Raw genomic sequence first — 17,607 nt, forward strand, 5'->3', positions numbered from 1 at the left:
ATACATATATATACACATACATATATATACACATACATATATATACACATACATATATATACACATACATATATATACACATACATATATATGTATTTACGGAACTGTCGAAGTCAGCGTGCATTAACTGAGAAAGATCGAAGAGCTAGGGATATCTTGCACGAAAAAAATAAACATGCTTTTGTAATTATTTCATTTTTTCTTTTTTCTTATCTAGTTGGCCTGGAGTTAAGCCGCCAAAAAAAACTGACGAAAATAATTTTAGCATTGCTGATAGGTAACAGCAGCAGAAGAAGCAGTAGTAGCGGCAGTGTAAGAAGCGTAATAGCAGTGGAAGAAGCGTAATAGCAGTGGAAGAAGCGTAGTAGCAGTGGAAGAAGCGTAGTAGCAGTGGAAGACGTAACCCATGTATCGAGTCTCCCCGCGTAAAAAAGAGACCATCAGAACAGAATCCTTTTTTTTAATTAAAATGTTGTTAACTAAGAAAAACATCATCCGGATGGTATGAGATGAGGGATGAAAAAATAAATCATTGAGCAAAATGTTTGTGTTTATTAAACGTCTCCTTCGTTTTGTTTTTAATTAAGATACTCAAAACTGTAACGTGTAGAATGAACTCGTAAATGAGTAAATGTGATCATGTAAAAGATGATAAAGATAAAGGAGAACAACAAGGCAAAAAAAGAGGGACATGAAAAAAATGATTAAAAGTATAAAAAAGGACAACTTTTTTTTCTCAAATTAACACAAAAAAAAGAAAAGTAAAACAAAATGCTACTATTTGAAAAGGCATAACAAAAAAAAAAAAAAAAAAAAGAAAGAAGAAAAAAAAAAGAAAAAGAAATAATAAAGAAAAAGAAAAAGAAATATAAAGAAAAAGAAAAAGAAATATAAAGAAAAAGAAAAAGAAATATAAAGAAAAAGAAAAAGAAATATAAAGAAAAAGAAATATAAAGAAAAAGAAATAAAAAGAAAAAGAAATAAAAAGAAAAAGAAAAAGAATTAAAAAGAAAAAGAAAAAGAAATAAAAAGGATGCAGAAAGAACCACGATCGAAACAGATAGCAGAATATCAATTAGGATGTCTATAAAAAACATCAATCAAACTGCTTACCAAACCGAGAACAAAACGGTCAACAAAACTGCTAACTAAACCGCTAACATGCAAAGCATGTGCACTCACCAGCCTACATATTTGTCACTCTGCTGGCGCACGAACTCCCGGGATACACGGAGTGTTATCGACCTTCTGTTGAAGTAGAGGGGATAATTGAGGGTAAGCCTGCCAAGATAATTTTTCCTAAAGTCAGTTACTAACCGCATTGAGGCTTGGTTTATATCATTGTGAAATCTATCTCTTGCTAACTTTTGAATGAAATGGTAAGGAGAAAATTTGCCTTCACAATTTACGCATTCTGTAAAGTTAATTTGGTATCTTTTTATAATTTTTTGCAAGTCTATATATTCATTATCATATAGATAGGCATTATACAAATTTTGCATTAAAACTTCAGCAATATTATATATATCATACATTTTAGGGGATATATGATTACATAGAGCTAAAAGATAGATATTATTTTCTACGTGCATGTAACTGTTATAATTTTTAATATTAACTACATTATCAATTGAATAATCATTTGAATTGTTACAATTATAAATTTTTTCTAAAATCATATTATTTTTATTATATTGTTTTTCTCTCAACTTGTATAAATTTTGTGATAGAATACCCGGAGTGTCTATAAGTTCATATTTTTTTGTAGCATACATATTAATATTAGTAGTTAATCCTGGGTGATCATAAGATTTCGTTTTTTTAAGTTCTAATATACGATTAATTAAAGCTGATTTACCTACATTAGGTAAACCTAAAAAAATGCATTTGACTTTATAATTGTATAAACCTTTTTTTTTCTTACTTTCAATTATATGTTGACATAATCTATTAATTAGTTTTTTTAAAACAATAATTTCTTTTTTTCCATTTTTAGCATCTACAAATATTACTGCACTCTTTTTCATTTGATTCATCATATATTCTTTATTAATATTTTTATTAAACTTCTTATCATACCAATATAATTTACGTCGGTAGTAATTCCCCCATTCTTCATTACCTTTCAGAGAAGACCTATCACAATTTGTGTATACGATAATCTTTGGTTTATTTGTATGAATATCGAACATATTAAGAGCATACAAATCATCAAATACAAAAGGAATGATACCATTCCTTACTTCTATAATTATATCACTCATTTTTATATACTCAGGTATTTTTGTAATTACACGTTTCATAAATTTTGGGAACCAGTGTACTTTAACTCTACCACATAATATATCTTCATTTAAATTACCTGTTATGATATTTTCATTTTTATAATGTAAACAACTTTTTACATTTTCTTTAAATAATTGTAATGCTGAAATATTATTTTTTGAAAATAATTTTTTTCCTTCTTCTTCATCATCTGATATGAGATCTTCTTTTGTTATTTTATCCTTTTCCTCTTTTATATCCAGTAATAATTTGGCACTCTCTATTTTCGTATTCGCAAACATTTGTTCACTAAATGTGCTGCATTTTCTTGCCTGTGCATAATTTTTTTCAGGTTTAAAAAAATTTACATTTTCTATGAGTGGATCTCCATTAGAACTGCTGCTGTTTTTTCCCTGTATGAGCTTGCCTAATTGAGGGTATTCATTTGCCCCTTCATCGGCATCTTCCCCTCTATCAGCATTTGCATCTCCATCCGCATTTCCATCAGCATCTCTAATATCGCCTATATCCCCACTGCTCCTTTCTTCCGATTTCCCCTCCCCCATGGCGATGTGCCCCTCACCGGTGCTGCTATCCCCCTTTTTGTAAAAATTTCTCATACTTTTCAGTATGACAGACCTCTCTTTCAATTTGTTTATCATATAACTATATTGTGTAAATAAAAAATTGTTAATATTTTCTTTCATGAGAAAAGTTATTTTAAGGTTTTCATGAACTTTCTGACTTACGTTATTATCCTCTTCTTCCTCTTTTATCAGTTTTTTATATTCATCTTTATAGCTCTTTCGCAATATTTTTCTAATTTCTTCTTTGTAAGTACTAACATTTTCTTTAAGTATTTTTAATTTTTCTGCTTCTAATTTAGTATAATTTTCTTCAGCCTTTTTATTGAAATATTCATCAAAGGTTGAAATGTCTTCTTCATCTACTATATCCTTTTGCCCTTTTCCTACTTCATTATTGTATTTACTGTTCATATAATATTTGGAAAGAATTGTCCTTCGACAGTTATTCGACTTACTTAAAAAAAATTTTTTTTTTAATATTCCTTTTCCTTTCATGTGTCCTCTTATCAAATTATGCCTTCCCGTGTTACTCGTTTTTATGTTTTTACTTTTGCCGTACGTTTTTAGACGAATACACAACATAGCATTTGTTATACTTATCAGAAGAAGGAAATATTTAAGGTGCATTTTTAGTATAACTTTTTTGTGTATTGTAACCTCTAGACAAGAGCTGTTTCCTTTTGCTTCGTGTGAACGTATGCTTCCGCACAGTTACACCCACGTTACACCTACACACACGCATGCACACGTGCTATCTCCTTAACCAAAATGAAATGTATCTATTTCACATGGACACTGTTTACATGCAGTTTCACTGAGTATACAGATTTTCCCCCAGTTTGGTTTGACTATATATAATTTTCTTGTTTCTTTCAAAATAAATTCAACAGTCTCACAATGATGTAACAAAATGATACTATAATATTTGAGTTACGAAGAGGGGACCCTTTTTTTTAAAGCTATAATCTTAGCAATAAACCGAGGTGTGCTTTAAACACATACGTACATGCACACATGCACATATGCACACATACACGTATATGCACATGTACACACGCATAATATACCTCTCTTTTTGCGACGCTAAAAGGCCCCCTTTCTTTGATGCAAGAAGTGGAGAGGACATTCCCTAAAGCAGGATACCTGGGTAAACTTCTTTCTTCGCATATTTATGCATTATTCCTTTTATACGTGTTTAAAAAGATCTACTTTTTGTGTTTTATGTTTTGCGATTTACATTTTATGTTTTGCGATTTACATTTTATGTTTTGTTATTTACATTTTATGTTTTGTTATTTACATTTTATGTTTTGTTATTTACATTTTATGTTTTGTTATTTACATTTTATGTTTTGAGTATTACGCTTTGCTTTTTATTCTGCTCTTTTTTTTTTTTTTTTTTTTTTAAAAGAAAAGATAAAGTTAATTCATTTGAGCTACAACGAAATATTCATTTTTGCCTTTAAAAGGATTTTTATTTAATGTGCGATGACGACGATATATTTTTCAGTTTGTACGAGAATTAGGATTTTTGTTTTGTTTTCATTTTTTTTTTTCAGTCATTAGAAATTTATTTTATTTGTTTCCATGTCGCTTCCTATTTTATTACTTTATTTTATTATTTTATTCTGTTATTATTTCATTTTATTTTTTTATTATCTTATTTTGCTTATATCTACTCCTTTCATGGAAGCAATCTCTCCGCACAGTAAAATGAAAAACTTTTTTTTCTTTTTTTTTTTTTTGTTGTAAGTTCCTTTTAATATATTGCTATCGAAGGGAAAATTGCTTAGTACTTAAAGGTATGTTTTCCTTTTTTTTTTCTCCCTTTTTTTTCCTTTTTGTTTTTGCCCTTTTTGTTCTTATTGCTTATTACAAGAAAGTTTATTCCTTACTATCGCATATTTGCCAATTATAAATGCATTTCTGAAACGCTCAAAATGCGTTTAATTAATGAATACCCTTTTTTTACCCTTCTCTATAATTATAAATCTGACAGTACGATTCAGCACAATGCAGTACAAAATACGCCTCAATGCGGAATAGTACTGTTCAATACTGTACACACTATACAATAAAAAAAAAAAAAAAAAAATTTAAGAGTGCTTAACCTTTTTAAAATAAAAAAACGGAGAATACATTATTAATAATATAAATAATAATTACATAAAAAATTTCGTATGGAAGGAATATACCACAGATTTTTTTTCCTTAGCATTCCTTCTCAGAGTTAGCAGTGGGAATTGTTTCAATTACCCATTATGCTCGTCTACATTTTTACACATCACACAAACAAATTTATACGAACAGTTGTTATCTCTTTGTTTTGTATTTTTCTTTAGTTTACTTAGACAGTTTTATATGAAATACAGAAATTTAGTTTACCAGCTGTTCAAATTTACTTCGCGCGGGTTTTTGGACATTTTGTGTGTGCACTTGTTCGGAGTGTACATAAGCATTTACATATGTATGTTCCTTTGCTACCATTATTTAATACTGCATTGTATTGTGTTATACTACACTATACTATATTACTTTATTTTATTATTTATTATTTATTATTTTATTTTATTATTTATTATTTTATTATTTATTATTTTATTTTATTTTATTATTTATTATTTTATTTTATTATTTATTATTTTATTTTATTAATTATTATTTGTTTTTTTTTATATTACATCATTTAACATTACATCACAGTATATCGTATTATATTGTGTAAAAAATAAAGACATTGAAATTTTGTTCACATGCATTTATTATGCATACATTGTTTTTATTTCCTTTCTCGTTTATGCCCTTTTTACTCAAATATACTTTTACGTATGTTTGACAAAATCAGTAGAACTACAATTCATGAGTTATACTGAAAAATGTATTCCTTTTCATTTTTGCAAATAAAAAAAAAAAAAAAAAAAATTATTCAGCCATAAGAAATAAATACATATATATAATACATTGCACTGTTTACGCAAAAATTTAATACGTATGTAAAAAAAAAAAAAAAAATCATACAAAACAACGAAATAATGAAATAACGAAATAATGATATAACGAAATAATGATATAACGAAATAACGATATAACGAAATAATGATATAACGAAATAATGATATAACGAAATAAGGAAATAACGAAATAAGGAAATAACGAAATAAGGAAATAACAAAATATGATATAACGAAATAATGATATAACAAAATACTACTTTTTCTTTTTTCTACGAAAAATTTGTTTTGAAGAATTAAAAAAAAAAAAAAAAAAAAAAAAATTGAAATATAAAAGGAGAAATTAGCAATATGCTAAGTGTATTTACTCCATTTTACACTCTTTCGATAATTTTGTGTATTTTAAGGGATGAAAGGCAACAGTGAAAAACGAAAGAAAAAAGTGAAATCAAAGTGACAGCAAAAAGCGACAGCAAAGAATTAACGCGAAATATTACGCCAAAATTAATATAATTCAAGTTTACCCGTTCACCATTTATTTTATTTTATTTTATTTATTTTTTATTATTTTTTATTTTTTTATATTTCGCCTGTGTACAGTTATATTGCATATGTATGCATGTGCTAACACATAAATGCACACAAACATATGTTATACGTACATTCAAACGCTATTATATGATTATGTACCATCATAGACATCACACCATGCATACCTAAAGGGCTTAATATTTAATGCCCGCATTTTTACACCCCTCTACTAAGTCTTTTCCTTACTACACATATGACAAATACTACACATATGACAAATACTACACATATGACAAATACTACACATATGACAAATACTGCACATATGTTAAATACTGCACATATGTTAAATACTACACATATTTGAGATATTCTCTTTTTTTTTTTTTTTTTTGTAAATGGAAAATAACTTATTTACACAGAGCTTATATTTTAAAGGATTCAACAAAAAAAAAATAAATTATTCAAACGTGAATGAAAACACAAAATTTGCAAGTTCAGACAAGTATAATTTGAATATATCTAAGTCAGTGACACCCATGAAAAATATGAACGAAGACAGCAATTTGCGTACATTGAATGCACAAAATTTAAACTCACACTTAAATGCTACATATCAATCCTTAAAAAATATGAATAATGAAAATGATTATGTAGTTAATGCACTAACAAAACCACTAAATTTTAGTACTATGCATGGAAATTCGTCTTATCAAAGTAATAATTTGTCATTTATAAATAACAATAATATGAATGGTAATTTAAGTAATAACAATTTAAATAGCACTTATAATTTTAGCCAAAATGCAATATCAAACCAAATGAATGATATCAATAATTTAAATAATAATGTATATAGAGATATAAAAAGTTTAGACAAAGTAGACCTTAACAGCTTGAATATAAACTCATTCAGTAATAGCAGAAATATAAATATGAAGAATAATGACTACATGTTAACAGGTGCTCATCAAAAGTTCAGTTACGTAAATAGTAAGGAAATTAATACTGATGACAAATTGGGGCGTGATAAAATTAGTCATAGTAAAGTTAATGGTATCAGTGTCAATCAAGCCAATGTCAGCCGCGCCAATATCAACAGCTCCATTCTCAACAATAACAAAATAAACAATAACAAAATTAATATTAACAATTGCAGTGCCGATCTTAAAGATGATTGCTTGAATGCGTACAGCATAAACCTGAACGCAGGAAATATAGCATCACTCGGTAATAATAATGTGAGTAGTAGTACCTACGAAGTTAGTAATCATGTTAACAACAATTTGAAAGAAAGCATGTATAATAGCATGTATAACCATGCCAATCAGAGCAATGCTAATATGAATAGTATAAATTTTAATAATATAAAAAACAATTTAAGCAATTTTATGAATCCCAGGATGTTGATTGGAAGGAATGTACCAAGAAGCAATTTTAACAATGATCTCATGGTTACAAATTCTTTAATCAATAAAATGGAAGATGCTGTAAATAGTAGTAATAACATCGGCAGTGGTAACGTCATTAGTAGCAGCGGTAATAATAAAGGCACCAGCTTGAAGCTGTTTGACAGTAACTTGAACAAACTGAAAGAAACAGAAACTGCATCTAGCATTGTTAACACTCAGCTTAGTCATAATATTTCCCTAAATTCTTTTGCGAATACTTTAAACAGTCACCCTAGTAATAACAATAATAGTAACCATACTGGAAGTGGTATTAATAGCAGCAGCTGCAACCAGTTCGGTAATTTGAACAATAAACTGAGCGCATATAACATTTCTCTTGCTCCTAATGCTAACATTGTAGGTAGTAACAGTGTCTTAAAGAATGTATTAAACAACACGGTCAATAACAAAATGAACATTCCCACCATACATGTTCAGGGAGGAGGAAACCTCACTACTTTTAATAAAAATATTATGAACAGTTCATCCATTATGAATAGTAATACTAATAATAATACCAGTAATAATAATACCAGTAATAATAATAATGATAATAATAATAATAATATCACGGCGGATTCAATTATGAATCAGTTTGCAAGCGTGAATAGTAGTAGAGGCAATGTAAATAATTTAAGTAGTGATATTAACTTGGCCTCTTTCTCTAACTTGCCAAATAATACAAATATAGCAAATATGTCAAACATGACCAATATGGTCAGTATACCCAATTTGAATAAATCGAATAGCAATTTTTTGAATTTGACTCGAACGACAAAAGGGATCAGTGACAGCAACTACTTAAACGTAAGGGCAGATGTAAATAATTATAATTTTATGAATGATAAGGAAAATATAAAAGATTTCAATAGTATAAACGATACTAATAAAAATAGTATACTTAATAAAGCTCCTTCAAATATAAACAGTATAAGTTTGTTTAACAACAACATTAATTTACTAAAAAAAAACATCACTGGAATGGAAGGCCCGGGGGGGATGAGTGGAGCAGTAGGCATGAACAACATGAACAGCATAAACAGCATGAACAGCATGAACAACATGAACAACATGAACAGCATGAACAACATGAACAACATGAACAACCTGAACAACCTGAACAACCTGAACAACCTGAACAACCTGAACAACATGGGTGGCATAAATTATATGAACAGCTACAAGGGACTGGGTACGTTTAAAGGGGAGAAGGAATTGAAGTTAAACGAATCTAACATTGCAGACATAGGTAAAGATATTGTAATTAACAAAAACAGGCATGTTGATAGTATTGTGCTTAAAAATAATATGATCCATAATAATATTAGTACTGATAATTATGAAAACTTATTAAAACAATTATGTACACCTATAAAAAATAGGTCAGCAAATAATAACATCGAAAATTTTAATGATGCCATAAATTTAGAAGAACTTAATAATGAAAATAATAATATATCTGTTAATGAAAACGTGGCAACTTCTGGGAATTCCATGTTGAACAGTATTACAGTGGTTAGAAATGGGGATGATGAATTGTCCTTTTTGGCAAAGAAGAGCAACAGTAATGGAAATGTTAATAACAGCGGAAGCAATGACGTAGTTAACAATAGTGAGCTTCTCCTCCTTAACAACACAGAGGGGAACTTTAACCCATACATGCAAAGGGAATGGAGTAACAGCAGTAGCAATAGAAATAGTAATAATATATACGAACTGAAGAAGTTGAATTTGTTCGCTGAGAGTAAAAAAAGAGACAAAGAAAACAAACATGAAAATAAATTAAACAAAATGAAAAAGTGCAGAACTAAAGTATTCTTTTATATAAATCCGAAATATATTATTGAACCGTTAAAAAGAAAGATATACCAAAATATGTCTGTTTATATTGAAAATTTAATAAGTGATGTTAAAGCAATAGAAAATAAAAACAGAGCAGAAATTTTAACAGACTTACATAACACACCTTGGTTTTGCATGATTTTTGATTTTGATGGAATTAGCAAATTGCTCAATGTGTTCAATAAGTATTTAATTTATTCTGATTCATTGATCATTCCGGATACCCTCATACCGAATAAGCTGGATGGGGACAAAGCAACTACCGCATCTGTTGATGCTACCACTGGAAGGAATCATGACGAAGAGAAGAGTATCATAAGTAATGAAAATGGGCAGATGGAGCAGACCGGGCAGATAGAACAGAACGGGCAGATGGAGCAGAACGGGCAGATAGAACAGAACGGGCAGATAGAACAGAACGGGCAGATAGAACAGAACGGACAAATCGAGCAGAACGAGCAGAATGGTCAAAATTGCCAAAATGGTCAAAGTGCATACATGCAAAACTTTAATTACTTCTTTGAAAAGAGCGACAAGTTGGACGTGTTAAAAAGAAAGATATTCGAATACGAAAATAATATAATAGAGAATGTGGAAAAGTTAAACTACTTAAAAGAGCTGTGCATTTCTTTAAAGGAGCAAGTTAATATAAAAAAGAAAAAACTAATATTGTTAATAGAAAAAGCAAAATTAAAGAATTATACTTATAAGAGTAAAGATTTACAGACCATCCTTGATATTGAAAAAAGCTGCTTAACAAAAGGAGATCAGTTAAGTCTAAATAATGAATATTATAATATATTTAAAAAAATTAATGAAGGCTTGAATTATTTAAAAAAATATTCAAATATAATAATATCAAACCAGATCATACATAATGAAATATTAAATAATGATGACAGTATTAATTATTGCAAATCCACTATATCAACTGAAGATTTGAGTTGTGAACATAATTTGAATGAAGAAGACGAGGAGGATGATGATTATGATGATGAAGGTATTAGTAATATGCATGTATCACCAAACAATCAGAAAAATAAAAGAAAACATGTAAACACAAATGAAGAGCATTTGTTAAAAAAGAACAATGCATTAGAAAAGGTAGACGACCATATAGATAAAGAAGTACATAAAAAAAGAAAAACCATAAACCAAATAAAAAATCTGCAGTGGGAAAGAGAGGATAACGAAGAATGGGTCGATGAGTTTTTGGAGGATTTTTAAAACATTCTCCAGAAGAGGCAAATGTGGAATATTATATAAGACCACATATCAGATATCACGCAAAAAGAGATATGAACAGTCCATGGTTTATGATTATAAAATATTTTTTCATTTTTTCATTCTTTTTTTTTTTTAGTAGTATTTGTTACATATTAAAATAATTTTCACCAAGTGTGTAGTTATTACTACCATCCTTCTATCGTTCTTCCACTAAAAGAAGGCGATGGATGTCCTCTTATAAGTTAAAGAACTATCCATTAAATCTTAAACAGTAAACAATAAATTTGTGTGTCTCACTTTGTTTTATCTGTTTAACTATTTAGCTGCGTTAGTCCATACCTTCTTCGTATCCCTGCGCAAACAATCTTACAGTTTTTTATCCATTCTTATCTTTTTTTTTATCTTTTCCTATCTCTTCTTTTTTTTTATCTTTTCCTATCTCTTCTTTTTTTTTATATTTTCCTATCTCTTCTTTTTTTTTATCTTTTCCTATCTCTTCTTTTTTTTTATCTTTACCTGTCTCTTCTTTTTTTTTATATTTTCCTATCTCTTCTTTTTTTTTATCTTTACCTATCTCTTCTTTTTTTTTATATTTTCCTATCTCTTTTTTTTTTTTTATCTTTACCTATCTCTTTTTTTTTTTTTTCTGTGTGTATTTCATAACGAATACTGTGTGCGCAAATTATTACGCGAGCAAACAAAAGAAGGAAAATGCTTTAATTTTCGTTTGCACATGTGTACACACATATGCACCTGTATGTACACATATGTGCATGCTTGTTTTTATTTTTGTTTTATGGTGGGGATGGAAAAAAGAAAAAAAATTAAATATAAATAAATACATAAATAAACACTTAAATAAATATACATGAATAATGTACGTACAGATAAATACACATAAATAAAGGTATCCATAAATAAACGACAATTTTTCTACATTATTAAGATAATATTTATAAAACTTAAGAACGTTAAAAAATAATAAATACATAAGCATACAAGAATAAAAAAAGGAAAAAACAAAAATAAGAATAATTATTTTAAATGACGAACTCTTCAAGATACCTCCACTTATAGCAGTGCTCATTCGAAGCAATGGTAACGTTTGCAAAATTGCATAAATAAAAGAACCTTCTCGCTGTATATACTTGTCGATTTTACTCTTTCCAGCACTTAATTTTGTAAAAATAAAAAAAAAAAAAAGAAAGAAGTAGAAGTGAAGTATAGAGAAGAGACCTTGTTCTCACCTCTTTATCGGTCAAGCGTGTACATGTTACTAATACATGTACAGGCGGCTATAACTCCAACTTTTGGTAGATCAGACAAAAAGGTGAAAAATGAAGTTGCTTGTTTTAGAGGTACGAAATGAGACCCAAACTTCCACGGTAATTGTAACGGACGAGGGAAAAACGCAAATCTCACGCACAGTCCTCGACAATTTCTTATATTTTGAACAACATTCCTTTATGGTTTTTGCTCAGATTATTGTTATACTGACATTTTATATTATTATATTCTTCTATACATGATAGAGATAAAAGAATTGGGTATGTATTTATTTTATTTATGTATCTTTTCCATTCAACATTTTCATTCCACTTAATACTATAATACCCGTGCAATAGTAAATTATATTTGCATCCTTTCATTATTGTAGATATGTTGATGTTCGTATTTTGGAGGTTTGACTTTTCTATAACTGCGTTAGTGTTGATTTCGTTTCTCTCGTTGAATAGTCCATCGTAGAAGTTCTCCTTGTCTTGGTCCCCACTTCTTTCTCTTTCCTTCTGCACCTCCGATTCGTCATCCACTTCGGCTTCTACTCTATCAACTATCCCAGCTTCTATGCTGTTACCTACCCCGGATTCTATGCTGTTACCTATCCCAGCTTCTATGCTGTTACCTATCCCAGCTTCTATGCTGTTACCTATCCCAGCTTCTATGCTGTTACCTATCCCAGCTTCTATGCTGTTACCTATCCCAGCTTCTATGCTGTTACCTACCCCGGATTCTATGCTGTTACCTACCCCTGATTCTATGCTGTTACCTACCCCGGATTCTACTTGTTCACCTACCCCATCCTTTACATCATCAAATTTATGTGTGTCTGTTTCGGCGGCCAGCTCGACCTTCATTTTTTTCAAACTCCGATAACCCTCGTTCTGGGGATGGTAAGACCTCTTTTCATTTGCGCATTTGCTTTTTATGAATATAAATTTCCCATCGTGCGTCGAAAATAAGGAAGTCAGAATGAAGAAGACCTCCTCATTACTGTGTTCAACTTGTACATCCCATCCCAAAAGATAAAGGAATGCTTCTCTATAGCTCTTTATTTGGCTAGTATAATAAATTTTAATAACTTCAATTTTGGACTTTAAATATAAAATTTCATTTCTCATATTTGTTAATTCTATTTCGTCCATGGATTTTAAACTTTCGATATCTCTGTAGAGAACACTTATATCATCCTTATTACAATAATGACTATGATTACTACTAACACTATTATTACTATTATTATTATTGTATAAGTCTGTGGAAAGAGCTTTATTACCTTTACTCTCCTTATTGTTCATTTTATTGTCAAACTGCACCTTTTTTATTGTTTCTTTCAAGTCTCTTATGACAGTATCATTTTTCTCATTATCTTCACGCCATTGGTTTTTCACATGTGTTAAATCATTTTCTAAATATACAATTTTGTTTTTATAATTCTCTACTTCTTCTTTAAGATATATTATTTCCTTCTTATGAAACTGCAATTCTTCTGCAAACATTTCTGCATTTTTTTGTTTTAAATAAAAACTTTCGTACTCACTTTTATATTTCTTCATATTTTCATTTAATTCTTCTATTAATTTTTCCTTCTCTTGATTGTCTTTTTTTATCATGTCGTATTTGGTTTTGTAGTCTGTCAGAAGCTTCTCAAAATTTGCGCCCTCTAATTTTATACTATCAAATGTTGTACTCCCAAATTTTGAACTCTCAAAATTTTTACTCCCCGCTTCCTTCGCATTAGCATCAGCGTCTTCATCACCATCAGCACAAGCAGTATTACTATCATCACCTCCATCGTCTTTTTCATTACCACCTCTTTGAAGCTGCATTTCGGACTCAGAACACGCCTCCCTATTCAAACCCTCCCCTTGTTTTTCTGCCTTTCCCTGGTTTCGTTGGACCGTGTTACTGTTACCCTTGCCCCTATCATGGACACCCTTTGCCTTGTTCAACTCGTACAAATAATCTCTTTTAAGCAATTCATACTTTTTTTCTAAAAACCTAATTTTGTTTTTCAAAATTCTTAGCTCTAAATTCTTATCCTCACTATTTTGTTTTTCTATTTCTATATCAATTGACAACTTTTTGTATTTCACTTCTAAGTCTGTCTTTGTAAAATTAACTTGATTGTACTTATTATATATATCATTCAAGCTTTTTTTTAAATTCTCAATATTTATGGCTTTATCATTTATATACAATTTGGAAAACTTCATCCATTCGTTTAGTTGCTCTGTTAGTTTATTATTCTCTATTTGATGATTTAAAATACTGTTTTTCAGTTCTTTAATATTTTCGAATCTTTCTTTATCTCTATATTTGAATATTTCTAATTCTTTTATTTTGCTTTCCAATATATCAATTTTGCTTTCTAATAATGGAATTTTTTTACATTTCTCTTTATACTGAGAACATAAAACAATCATGCTTTTATACTGTTGTCTTTCCTTGGATGTTATTTCATCATTTTTTTTTAAAATTTCTATATTTTCTTTTAATTTTTTTATTTCTAATTTATATTTTAATACTTCATCATCCGTTATATTATCTAACAGATTATTATTTATTATACTTTTTTCTCCTTTTAAATATATACGAAATTCGTCAATTTTATTATTTAGCTTATCTACTGTTACATCCTTTTCTTTTATTTTTTCTTTTAAATTTTCATTTTCATATTTACACATATTTAAATTTTTATAACATTCGTTTAGTTTTTCCTCCAAGTTTTTGCACTTGTCCTTGTTCTCTTTTTTTAAATTTACTAGTTTTTCTTCTAGAACGAATGTGAACTCCTTCAACTTTTTGTAGTTTTTTTCAATTACCATCCTTTTACCAAATTCTTGTTTTAATTTTCTTGAAATATCTTCTCCTTCGATACTACTACTCTCCTTATTGTTGTTCTTGTCATCACTGTCGCATTCTTGTTTATTTACAGTTATGTTTCTCTTCAAAAGATCGTTTTCTTCTTTAAGCTTTTTACACTCATTCTTAAAAAGTGCAGCCAGTTTTCTCAATTTCAAAATTTCTTCATCTTTACTTTTGTCTTGTGTTTCGTTGTTACTTTTCATTCTGACATCAAAATTGGACAACGACTAGCCAAAGAAGGGGATCAAGGTCACATTCGTACAAAGCGCATACGTACACTTGATCATACATACATACGTAAATACATATATATATATATATATATATATATATATATATATATATTTATTTATTTATTTATATATATGAATGTATCTTTGTCCTTATGTATGTATGTCTACATATATGCAAATGTACGCACAAATATGAGAATTGCTACAAAAAGCTAATCATGAGCACAAACAGAAAAAAAAAAAAAAAAAAAAAAAAAAATAATAATAATAATAATAATAATAATAATCGTACAAAATGGAATGCTATGTATACAGTAGCACATACATTACATACCGTAAATCTGGTAAAAATAAAACAAAGTGCTATAATTTTAAAAAAAAACTACACATAAAAACATAAGTGCAGCAACATACATATATAATATATATATATATATATATATATATATATATGTGATGAGCTTGTCGCGAATTAAAATATACCCATTATTATCTTTTAAAACGGAGAAAGAATTGCTATTTCCATAATTTCTTTTTTTTTTTTTTTTTTTTTTTTCTTTTTTTTTTTCCTTTCTACATGATTAAATAAACATTTAAAATTTAAAACGAAAACAATTTTGGCAAATGAAGAATTTGTTTCTTCTGTTTTCTACTGGCTTACGCAGGCACGTGTGTATTAACGTACTCATGTATGTATTATGTGTATACGTAGAATATTTTTATATACGTACGGAAACATATATATGTACATATACAAACGTATGTACGTATATAAATATATGTACGTACTTGTAGGAACATGTTCATCATGACATAGCAAATGTTTATAACTTCTTTTTAAATAACATATGTTAAAAAGGGTACAATAATTATGAGGTTTGTTTTGCTTTCTTTTTTGTTTTTTGTTTTTTGTTTTTTCTTTTTTTTTTTTTTTTTTTTTTTTTTGTTTTTTTTTTTTCCTCATTAGTATTTATTTTCAGTTTCCCAAATTGTCGAAATGCGGCTATCAATGTGCTTGTCGTTGAAATGAAGAATAAAAATATACGAATGAAATGATGTAAGAACTATGAGCAGAATTACCAGTAAGGAAAGGTAAGAATGCTAATCAAATCGGAAAAATAGAGTGCTTACATATATGGACATGTATTATATTGACATGTATTATATGTACATGTTTATGTAAACATGTGCATTTGTCAGTGTTTGGCTAAAACTTTACTTCTCTTCCTTGTTCACTTAACCTTTAATGGCCTAACTTTGGAATTAAAACTTGCGCGAACTTCAAGCATTCTGTGCAATTTTTTTTTTTTCGTACTTGCCGCATGCTGTTGCAGTTATTGTTAATGCAACTGAAGGAGGCAAAGAACAGAAGAAAAAATAAAAAAAAAAAGGGAAAAACATTGCAAAAACATAGCAAACAAACAATTAACAAAAATATAATAAAAAATAGCTTCTTCAAAAAGTTAAGTATTACTTTTATTCATTTTTTACGTTTTTGTCCAATGCAAAAAGAAACAGGGAAAGGAAGATCCACCTTGCCCCTTTAAAAAATGTTGAGAGCACATGGAACTTTTAGCTTGAGGATGAATGGCAGCATGTACAGAACATTCAGATTTTACATATGTATGTACGTATATGTGTTCGCTTGCCTTTTTGTTTGTTTTTCTTTTTTTCATATAATGTTGTACGACAATTATTTATTATCAGCTCTCCCCTCGTGAGACCATAAACTGGTATCATTCAAAATATAATGAAAATATTAAAACGTACAACCCCACTTTTGCCATATTTTAATATAAAATAAACTGTAAAAAGTTTGTATCTTTGCAAATAAATATTGTGGAGCATGTTACACAGAAAAAAAAAAAAAAAAAAAAAAAATAAAATAAAATAAAATAAAACAAAATAATAATAATAATAATAATAATAATAATAATAATAATAATGAGCGTCAGTGAAGGGGAACATATAATATGCCCATAAATTCTTACGGAATAAAATAAAACGTTTACACTAAATTAGTTTCAAAAAGATAAATCACAGTGAAAAATTTTAAATAAAAATGTGTGGACACTTTTTGTCAAGTATGTGTAATATTGGTTATACACTACGACTTATACACTTTTTATGATGCCGTAAAAGGGATATGGATTTAACTACAGCGTGTAGCCGAAATGGCATATGTGTAGTTGCTATTACGACATACACGTAATGTGTGCGCATACACATATGTGTATATGAGATATATGCAAAAATAACGAAAAAATAGCAAAACAACAAAATAGCAAAACAACAAAATAGAAAAATGCCAAAATAACAAAGCAGAAAAATACCAAAATAGCAAAACAGTAAAATACCATTTTGTCCCCCTCGA

General features: G+C 28.6%; 3 protein-coding genes across 3 annotated transcripts; 1 reads left to right on the top strand and 2 right to left on the bottom strand.

The window, feature by feature from the left end:
* Positions 1 to 1,178: 1,178 nt before the first annotated feature.
* Positions 1,179 to 3,479, bottom strand: RbgA (ribosome biogenesis GTPase A, putative; the record flags this gene model as incomplete). Its single annotated transcript, XM_029008836.1, has 1 exon — positions 1,179 to 3,479. One exon carries the CDS (start codon positions 3,477 to 3,479, stop codon positions 1,179 to 1,181), a length of 2,301 nt encoding a protein of 766 aa, XP_028859423.1.
* A 3,253-nt stretch (positions 3,480 to 6,732) lies between these two features.
* PmUG01_03020800 (conserved Plasmodium protein, unknown function) lies at positions 6,733 to 10,854 on the top strand (the record flags this gene model as incomplete). Its single annotated transcript, XM_029008837.1, has 1 exon — positions 6,733 to 10,854. One exon carries the CDS (start codon positions 6,733 to 6,735, stop codon positions 10,852 to 10,854), a length of 4,122 nt encoding a protein of 1,373 aa, XP_028859424.1.
* Positions 10,855 to 12,296: 1,442 nt separating this feature from the next.
* PmUG01_03020900 (conserved Plasmodium protein, unknown function) lies at positions 12,297 to 15,203 on the bottom strand (the record flags this gene model as incomplete). Its single annotated transcript, XM_029008838.1, has 1 exon — positions 12,297 to 15,203. The coding sequence occupies one exon, from the start codon at positions 15,201 to 15,203 to the stop codon at positions 12,297 to 12,299; it is 2,907 nt and encodes a 968-aa protein (XP_028859425.1).
* Positions 15,204 to 17,607: the final 2,404 nt, after the last annotated feature.

This window comes from Plasmodium malariae, assembly GCF_900090045.1.
Source record: "Plasmodium malariae genome assembly, chromosome: 3".
Lineage (NCBI taxonomy): Eukaryota > Apicomplexa > Aconoidasida > Haemosporida > Plasmodiidae > Plasmodium > Plasmodium malariae.